The sequence below is a fragment of the Sinocyclocheilus grahami genome, unplaced genomic scaffold (genome assembly GCF_001515645.1).
Source record: "Sinocyclocheilus grahami isolate Dianchi unplaced genomic scaffold, SAMN03320097.WGS_v1.1 scaffold570.1, whole genome shotgun sequence".
In the NCBI taxonomy this organism is placed as follows: Eukaryota; Metazoa; Chordata; class Actinopteri; order Cypriniformes; family Cyprinidae; genus Sinocyclocheilus; species Sinocyclocheilus grahami.
This window is the reverse complement of record NW_015505749.1, coordinates 122464-133252: the sequence shown is the minus strand read 5'-3', so window position 1 is coordinate 133252 and position 10789 is coordinate 122464. Positions and strand designations below refer to the sequence as shown.

Sequence of the window (10789 nt, the reverse complement as noted above, 5' to 3'; positions counted from 1 at the left end):
AAACGATCAAATACACACAAAATATGTCCAAATGGCCGGCTTGGAGAGTATTTACTTAAACACATTTTATGTCTTAATTAAGTGGAGGAGAACAGTTGGGAGAAAATCCGATGTGTGTCTATATATTGTCTTAAAGTGACAGACTGGCGCTTGGGCCATCAAAATGCAAATCTGCTCTGAATAACGTTATAGCTTTAATAAGCATTAATCTATCAATACATACACTGACAACTATGCAGTGTTCATTTACATTTGATTACTTTTAGATTTCTTTTGTAGGCTATTACTTACCTGAACAGTAATGCTAGTAGAACTTAGTTAGTAGAAATGACAGCACTGTTTATTTCATTTCATTTGTATATTTGTTTTATTGTGTTTGTCAGTTTGTTTTACTTTGTTTCTTTGTTCATGTTCTTACTGTATCTTATGTATAAAACACTAAAAATGCCTGCACACTGGTGCATTTACAAATTGATGTTTTATATTCATTTCATTAAATGTTTATTTTACATTTCAGAATATAAAGCAATGTTAATTCAGCTCTTAATTTGTCATATAAACAAAAAGTACCGATAAGAATACCGTTAAAGTACCGAACCGATAAGCAGTATCGATAAGAGTAGTAATACCGTTAAAACCTTAACGATACCCATCCCTACTCGTAACTTCATATAATTACGGTTGAACCCCTGATGTCACATGGATTATTTTAGAGATCTCATTGCTACGTCTCTGGACTTGGGAACATTTCAGTTGTGTTGCTGTCTATGCAGGGTCAGACAGCTCAGATTCCATCAAAAATATCTTCATTTGTGTTCCGAAGATGAACGAAGGTTTTACGGGTTTGAAACTACATGAGGGTGAGTAATTAATGACAGAATTTTCATTTTTGGGTGAACTAACCCTTTAATGCACAGATTGGGTTGTACGTGTTAATATGCGAGTTGTTTATGGTGGTCTAGTTTGTTTATGAATGAATGGCCTTGGCTTTTTTGTGATGATTGTGGTTTAAAATGTGTTATTCTGCTGCTGCAGGATGGCTTTAAAAACAGTAATGGGGGGGGGGGTGCAATTAAGTAAAACAAAGTGAGTTCTACTACTGCTCAGAAGTTTAGAGTCAGTAAGATATTAATACTTTTATTCCAATTGACCAAAGTTGACATTAATAATGTTCCAAAATATTTTTTTCAGAAAATATCACTGTTTCCATAAAATATTAAGCAGCACAACTATTTTTAGCACCAAATCAGCATATTAGAATAATTTCTGAAGGATCATGTGACACTGAAGACTTAAAGGGTTAGTTCACCCAAAAATGAAAATTAGCTTGTGTTTTACCCTCTTAAGCATCCTAGGTGTATATGACTTTCTTCTTTCAGACGAATCCAGTCGGAGTTATATTAAAAATTGTCTTTGATCTTTCAAGCTGTTTAATGGCACTCAGCGGGTGTTGCAGTTGAACAGTCCACAAGTCGTCAAATAAAGCTTGCGCATTCATGATAAAACGTGCCGCAGATGGCTCCGGGGGATGAATAAAGGCCCCCTGTAGCGAATCCATGAGTCTTTCCATATTTCAAACGTAGTAAACACTTTTCTCTCACTTTCGTTATCTATCATGTGCGGATCCATTCCAGCGGAAGGCGTAATGACGTATGCGCACCGTGCGCGCCTCTGAGATATGCTAGTCTCACAGTTTGTTTAATAGGAGCAAAGGAAGCAAAGTTTCTTTACTTTAGTAAAGGAAAACCAGTCTCCTCCTCTTGGTTTATATCGAAATCCTCCGACATTTTTCTTTGCAAATCTTCGGTTTGTACTTCTAATTCGTGACTGGCGTTTTGTTTTGTTCTCTCTCCGCATTCGTCACTAATCACACAACGCCGTGCGTCTTACATCATCCGCCGGAACTGCTTCAGTGTATGACTGTCAGCGAAAGTGAGAGAAAAGTGTTTATTACGTTTGAAATATGGATATTTTTCAAAAACTCATGGATTCCCTACAGGGCCTTTATTCATCCCCTGGAGCCATCTGTGGCACGTTTTATGAATGCACAAGCTTTATTTGACGACTTGTGGACTGTTCAACTGCAACACCCGCTGAGTGCCATTAAACAGCTTGAAAGATCAAAGACAATTTTTAATATAACTCCGGCTGGATTTGTCTGAAAGAAGAAAGTCATATACACCTAGGATGCTTCGAGGGTAAGTAAAACACAAGATCATTTTCATTTTTGGGTGAACAAACCCTTTAAAATTGTAGTATTTCAAATTATGTACTCTATTTTTATTTTTTTTTTAGCAAACAAAAGCAGTCTTGGTGAGTATGTGGTGTCGTTTAAAAGCATTAAATTGGACCAACTTTGCATTTTTGAACAGTGGTTTATATTGAGTAATTGTGTGGTATTGTCCAGACCCTGTTCGTTTAGGTGTGGTGTCTGTTAAATGGGGTTACTTGTTTTGTGTTTGTTTTGTCTGTTTATCTACATGTATCTAATACCAGCTCAACTCACCCTCAGAGCACACCTCTGAAGTAGGTTAAACCTGTGTCTATACTGTGCTTAACACAGTAGGTTACCCTGAAATTCTCACTTGCTCTGGATTTGGTGTGAGTGAGAGTCAGTTGTGTTTCTTAACCCACAATGAGACCGCTGCTGCAGAACTGACAGAAGGGGAAGTGAAGGAGCTAGACGCCGGCATGTGTGCTATGAATTCTGAGTCTGTGGATACATTTAATTATTGAGCCTCAGGCAGGAAAAAACTTGATTGTCTTGTATTAACACATACCTGTAAGATAAACAAATAAAAATGTGTACACTTACTTGAGGGCTGATTTCTTGTTGTCGCAGTGAGTGCATGACTGTCATTTCCTCCGGAAATTAGTCAGACCGGCTTGAACGCCTGATCTGTGTCCCTTTTTGGTTACAGTTGTCATATATATATATATATATGTTCAGCAGTTTTTTTTTTTCAGGTTGAGGTTAAATAATTTGAAAGTCAATAAATTAGCATGATTGAAACCAATGAAAAAATAATTGTGCTGCCATGTTAATCTGTGTTTTAAAATACTGAGTATGAATTTTGTGCTGTTTCAAAATCTAGTGAGCCACTGACACCATCCAATATGGTGGACATGGTAAGAGAAATGTCAATTATACGCTACCATTCAGAAGTTTTAACTAAAGATGTGCAAAGTTGATCTAAAGTAACTGACATATACAAAGGTTTTTTTGTTTTTATATGCTGTTGTTTTAACTTTGTTCATAAAAGAATCCTGAAAAAACATACCATGGTTTACAAAAATATTTAGCAGCACAACTGTATTAATCCTTAAGAAATGTTTCTTGAGTACCGAATCGGCATATTAGAATGATTTCTGAAAAATCATGTGACACTGAAGTAATGCCTGCTGAAAATTCAGCTTTGCATCACAAGAATAATTTATATTTTATAATATATTCAAATAAGAATTTTATTAAATATTTTATTAAAATACAATTTTAAATTGTATAACATTTCACTCCATTATTGTGTAAATATTTCTGTATTTCATAGTTTAATTAGAAATGAATTAGTGCACCCAATATTTGTGTGTTCTTTTGTTTTCTTTTTACAGCATTACTGTTTTAGGTTAGCAGTATGCTAAAGTCAGATTCTATTAAAATCAATCATGATGCATTGCAATTTCCAATATGTGAGTGCTATTTGTGTAGCATGCAGAGTAACTAATGAGGTTCTATGATGTCTAGGATACTGCCTTTTATAGGGAACTCTCTAGGTTTTAGAACAGAGCTAAAAGATATAGAAAATTCTAAGCAGATGCTGGTCTATTCAGTCAGTATACAGTAAATAATGTTATATACTTAAATTTCTTCTTGGTAATCAATAATATCGTTCTCTTTATGACTGTATAGTCCCATCTTACTCTTTAACTACATGCATTCATGTCCCATCTGCTTTGATCCATGATAGGAAGAGGGAGTGCTGATGTAGCAGTTGCTAGTGAAGATGCTGAGTCGTGGTTTGTGTGTGTTGCTCCATCCTAAGATGGCGGAGAAGCTGGAGAGATTAGAAATTCTGTGACGCATTCATGTTTTGTCTCTCTCTTCTTCTCTCATGGCTCCTTTTATATCCTCTGTTTTACATTTCCTGTTATATCAAACATGTCCTTGCCTTTATGTAATCTCTGAAATCCTTTCTTGTCGTCATCTGCTGTTTGGTGTGTTCTGTTCCGTCCAAATAACAAAATGACATATTTGTCATTTTTATGAAAGTTTGATTATTCATAATCTGAGTCGAAACGCATGATTTGTGAAGTTAAATCCAATGAGTGCCGGTTTTAAAACTGATTTTAGATTTTACTAAGTGAAGGCTGGTGTTAAGTGAGCATAAAACCTAACTGGCATCTTAATTAAAAGCAGAAAGCAGTGCAAACTGGGTTAGTGGGTCAGCGTGAGCGTCGCAGTAGCAAGGCAAAGCAAGCGAGCGACCTTCTGCAGTGTTGTGTAAGGGCTCTCAGAAGGAGATCAGCTATTTAGTATTGCAGAGATGCTGTTGTGTGTGTTGTTTGGTAAACCAGGGCCAGCTCATCTGTCATACTGAGTGCTTGTGTGTGTGTGTGAGAGAGAGAGAAAAGGGCAACACATCCAAATGAATGTCTGGCTCTCATTGGTTGCCCAGATACATGAGTGTAATCCCTTCACACAATACTGTGCCGGCCAAAACACTGACTGCACTGACCGTACTGCAGCATTGTGATTTATCTTCCCTTTCTTTCTCTCTCTTTCAGGTCTGCGGGTTGGGCAGGAAACCGTTACCTCATACCCGCAAGTTGCCGTGGTGCGCGTTCCGACCCCATGGGTCCAGTCGGACAGTGACATCACCGTTCTGCGTCACCTGGAGAAGATGGGCTGTCGTCTGGTCAACCGGCCTCAGGCCATCCTCAACTGTGTCAACAAGTTCTGGACCTTCCAAGAGCTCGCTGGGCATGGAGTTCCTCTGCCAGACACGTACTCGTACGGTGAGAGATCATCTTTATGTCTGAAACACGCCAATCCCCAATCTGTAATTAAAAAAATAATAATAATAAAGAAATGGTTGTCTTGTTTTACACAAAGATGCACTGGTATGGAAATTCTTGCCAATATGGATAACAAAAAATACATGTTGTTTTAAAATGCACTACTGTTGAGAAGTTAGGGGCAGTAATTATTTTTAAAAGAATCAAATACTTTTATTAATCAAGGATGCATTAAATTGATTAAATGTCTCAGGAAAAACATAAAAATAGCATTATTTAGCATTTATTTTTTAATAGCATTTTTAATTTATTTAAAATGGAAAACAGTTGTTATAAATTGTAGTAATATTTCACAATATTACTGTTTTTTTTCTGTATTTTCATCAAATAAATGCAGCCTTTGGTGAGCATGAGATTTATTTTTTTTTCTTCTCCAAAATGTTTTCAAAAATCATACCAACCCCAAGCTTTTGAACAGTAGCATATGTGTGCGCGCTCCTGTATTTGTCATTCATTCATACAGACAACGGCTGTTTATGTGACCGTCTCCTGTTTAAAGAATGAAAGGGGAAGCCCTCATGACTAGCTAAAGAAAACCAAAATGAAAAACTAGAGAAAGGGAGAGAGTGAAAAGGGGAGGGGGTGTATAACAGCAGTTACAGCTGCTGTAGTGACGTGTTCCTGGCAGAGCCGGTCTGACATACCCTGCATTTTCTCTCTTTCGCCCCCTCCCTTAGAACGCTAGTTCATCTGCTCGGCTCAAACCAGCCAAACATGTTCTGCATCCTAAATAATCTCTTCAAAAGCATGAAGAATATTTAGACTTCAGCATGTAGAGGGTACAGAAACATCCAGCTGTTATACTTACTGCGGTTTGCAGTAAGTATACTGCAAACCGCAGTATACTTTCTCTTCTTCTTATACTCTTTCCATACGCTTCTATTTGTTTAATCTTGGACATGTTGCGTTAAATGAAAATAGTTTGTCATTTACCATACTAACGGTTAATTTCATATGTCGTCTAGCATTTTGAATAGAAATACAAGGTAGAAAACAATTAAACCTATATATTTTCCCCCTTCAAACATCTTTAGCTTGTAGCCTGTTTTGTTCAGAATAAGTATGTCAAGTCATAGACTTGGAAAAATTAAATAGCATTAAACATAAATAATAGAACTACTGAACTCTGGCTATGAACTGTCATTTGTCAATTAATGAAAATGTTACTATTTACTGTACCGAGATATCAAATTTGCTGTATTCTTAAAAGGGGAAATTAAAATGAATTTAAAGTATAAAGCTAGATAATGAGGGAAGTTTTTATATAGTGTCACAATGTTACAGACATGTGGCCGTCATGTTTCTCCTAAAACATCTTCAAGCCATTAACCTCGAAAAACTGGCCACGTAGTTGGACAGAATGCTGTCCAGGAAATGGGAAACATTGTGGCAAAAAAATCTGTCAGTCTTGCAGTCCTTCTCATGTGGATATTGAATGTCTCATTGTTGTTTGTTTCATTAGAGCTGTTTGCATCTTGCTCAGGAATCTCTCACTCAAATTAAATCTCACTTTTAATTACATTCATTACATATTCACTAACCAACATCTGTGTGTGTCTCCAGGAGGACACGATAACTTCCGCAAGATGATCGATGAAGCCGAGCCGCTGGGTTACCCCGTGGTGGTGAAGAACGCTCGTGGACACCGAGGTAAATCACTGATTCTAGAACAGCCGTGTGTATAATGGGTCCTTTGGGGACTGAATCTGGGTGCTGACAAAACTTCAGGAGCCCTGAGAACTTCTCAAAGTTATACAGCACACAGGATCTCTCCAAATAAAGAAATCAGGCAGCTTAGAAATAGGGGTTGCACCACTGATCTATATATAATGACTGGATCGCTCATTGCGTTCTAAACTGCCGACAGGTGGTGAAGCCACCCGGAAGTGTTTGAGCCGCCATCTTACTATTCCCTACCGGCAGAGAGCACCATGGAGTCGCAGCTAAAACACTGACTTAAAATCACCCGATTTGAAGCGAATCAGTCACACGGGATTAGTTTTTATGTTAGGTGTATGTAAATTCATTTTTACTTCAGATGTTATCGGCAATGTTTATGGTCTTTTTGGGTAGGATAAGCGTTATATTTAAATTGTTTAGGTGGGTGTGTCTGCTGCGCACTGCCGACACCGGTAACGTATCGTTAACTGATCCAACACAAAATATAGCCAATTTCTTTATTTACGTAATTATTCAGGAATTATTAAACATGAATGTATTAGTATCAGAAATATACAATGAATAATACAATAGCCTCTGTTACTTTATTGCTGTATGTTGTACTGAAATGAAAAGCTTACCATGCATCATCTTAGAAATAAAGCTTCATGTCTTTAAGTCCGTACTGTATGTAGTCAGTTATTTCTCTGAATAAATTATGATGTGTATATTTTTAATGTCCTGATTGAGCAGCATCTATTTCAGACTCTCCAAGATCGCTCAAATATGTTTACTAGCATTACCGTTTCAATGTAAACCGTTATGTATATGCTAAATTAATCATTAATTTAAATCATTACCTGCTTCAAAACGAATGTTGTTAACAAAATCATTGTTGAAACATTTGCCGTTAGCCTACTGTATAAATAAAAACACTATAACAAAATTACATAAACAACGAATACAAGGTGAATGAAGATGTGTAACTGAAGCATAAAAGCATAAATCTTCAGATTTCAGAATGAGCACTTTATCATTTGTTATACTGTATATGTTAAGGTTGTGTCCGTCTGATGTTTATCATGTTTATCTGATGTTCGCTACTGTAATGAACGTAACTTTTTAATAAGCAGGGGAAATTCCCGACATTAAAAAAAAAGAACTGTTCACGTCTAGGGTGTTTGCATTGTAGGAATGTACAGGGATACTTCAGATTTAAAAATGCTGACTTGTTAGGTAATGTTTTCTCATTATATTTGTACGATTTCCTATTAATTCAATGGAATGTATTGGAATAGTGGGGAATACCAATATGGCGGTGCGGCAGCTTCACTTTCATGATGTCATGAGCAATTCAGTTCTCTATTATAGATCAGTGGGTTGCATCGACTAGTCGACTTTAATGCTCTGCCATGACGCTTTAAAGTGTTAGTTCACCCAAAAATGAAAATTAGGCTGTTTTACTCACCCCAGAGCCTTGAGCCGCCATCTTACTATTCCCTACCGGCAGAGAGTAGCATTGACTCACAGCTAAACAGCTGACCTAAAATCACCCGATTTGAAGCGAATCAGTCACACGGGATTAGTTTTTATGTTAGGTGTATGTAAATTCATTTTTACTTCAGATGTTATCGGCAATGTTTATGGTCTTTTTGGGTAGGATAAGCGTTATATTTAAATTGTTTAGGTGGGTGTGTCTGCTGCGCACTGCCGACACCGGTAACGTATCGTTAACTGATCCAACACAAAATATAGCCAATTTCTTTATTTACGTAATTATTCAGGAATTATTAAACATGAATGTATTAGTATCAGAAATATACAATGAATAATACAATAGCCTCTGTTACTTTATTGCTGTATGTTGTACTGAAATGAAAAGCTTACCATGCATCATCTTAGAAATAAAGCTTCATGTCTTTAAGTCCGTACTGTATGTAGTCAGTTATTTCTCTGAATAAATTATGATGTGTATATTTTTAATGTCCTGATTGAGCAGCATCTATTTCAGACTCTCCAAGATCGCTCAAATATGTTTACTAGCATTACCGTTTCAATGTAAACCGTTATGTATATGCTAAATTAATCATTAATTTAAATCATTACCTGCTTCAAAACGAATGTTGTTAACAAAATCATTGTTGAAACATTTGCCGTTAGCCTACTGTATAAATAAAAACACTATAACAAAATTACATAAACATTGAGCCGCCATCTTACTATTCCCTACCGGCAGAGAGCACCATGGAGTCGCAGCTAAAACACTGACTTAAAATCACCCGATTTGAAGCGAATCAGTCACACGGGATTAGTTTTTATGTTAGGTGTATGTAAATTCATTTTTACTTCAGATGTTATCGGCAATGTTTATGGTCTTTTTGGGTAGGATAAGCGTTATATTTAAATTGTTTAGGTGGGTGTGTCTGCTGCGCACTGCCGACACCGGTAACGTATCGTTAACTGATCCAACACAAAATATAGCCAATTTCTTTATTTACGTAATTATTCAGGAATTATTAAACATGAATGTATTAGTATCAGAAATTGATTTGAATATACAATGAATAATACAATAGCCTCTGTTACTTTATTGCTGTATGTTGTACTGAAATGAAAAGCTTACCATGCATCATCTTAGAAATAAAGCTTCATGTCTTTAAGTCCGTACTGTATGTAGTCAGTTATTTCTCTGAATAAATTATGATGTGTATATTTTTAATGTCCTGATTGAGCAGCATCTATTTCAGACTCTCCAAGATCGCTCAAATATGTTTACTAGCATTACCGTTTCAATGTAAACCGTTATGTATATGCTAAATTAATCATTAATTTAAATCATTACCTGCTTCAAAACGAATGTTGTTAACAAAATCATTGTTGAAACATTTGCCGTTAGCCTACTGTATAAATAAAAACACTATAACAAAATTACATAAACAACGAATACAAGGTGAATGAAGATGTGTAACTGAAGCATAAAAGCATAAATCTTCAGATTTCAGAATGAGCACTTTATCATTTGTTATACTGTATATGTTAAGGTTGTGTCCGTCTGATGTTTATCATGTTTATCTGATGTTCGCTACTGTAATGAACGTAACTTTTTAATAAGCAGGGGAAATTCCCGACATTAAAAAAAAAGAACTGTTCACGTCTAGGGTGTTTGCATTGTAGGAATGTACAGGGATACTTCAGATTTAAAAATGCTGACTTGTTAGGTAATGTTTTCTCATTATATTTGTACGATTTCCTATTAATTCAATGGAATGTATTGGAATAGTGGGGAATACCAATATGGCGGTGCGGCAGCTTCACTTTCATGATGTCATGAGCAATTCAGTTCTCTATTATAGATCAGTGGGTTGCATCGACTAGTCGACTTTAATGCTCTGCCATGACGCTTTAAAGTGTTAGTTCACCCAAAAATGAAAATTAGGCTGTTTTACTCACCCCAGAGCCATCCTAGGTAGGGCTGGGTATCGATTCAGATGTCCCGATTCGATTCGATTCTCGATTAAAAAAAAAAATTACATTCAGTGACTATAGTTTTAATACAAATGCTATTGATATTTCTAAAAAATTTACAGTAAACATCAGTTTACAAATAGTGAATTAATAAAAGGAAATTAAGGGCCACATGCCTGTATTTTAAACCTATTCTTTTTTTTTCTTTTTTTTTGTATAGGGTCCTTTTTAAGCAATAGTAGGGCCCTATAAAATGTTCTTAATTTTTCTGGTAATCAGATGAAGGCATAAAACATTAATTTAATTTATAATCAAATGAAAATTAAACCCTGTTATTTTTTTGGCAAACAAAGTGCTGCACAACAGAGGTTTACTGTTAAAATTAAAAATAAAACCGATGTATTATTCCTTTAAAGATGTATTAATCTTTATTAGCAGTAGTAGCATCGAGTCTTCAGACTATAGTAATATATTCTGACAGTTTAACGTTAAACTAATCTTTTATTTTGACGGGTTGCTGTGAAGAACTAGCAGCTGCTGTGTATATGATATGACGGTAGTTTTCTCAAATGAAACGGTAAAATGCTAATGA

General features: G+C 35.9%; 1 protein-coding gene across 1 annotated transcript in view; it reads left to right on the top strand.

Moving 5' to 3' along the window:
• Nucleotides 1-10789, top strand: part of LOC107556480 (beta-citrylglutamate synthase B-like) — a 27694-nt gene that overhangs the window by 5803 nt on the left and 11102 nt on the right. The window contains exons 2-3 of the mRNA XM_016239608.1: nucleotides 4783-5013; nucleotides 6637-6723. Of these exons, the coding sequence (XP_016095094.1) occupies nucleotides 4783-5013; nucleotides 6637-6723 (318 nt within the window). The remainder of the gene's footprint in view (nucleotides 1-4782; nucleotides 5014-6636; nucleotides 6724-10789) is intronic.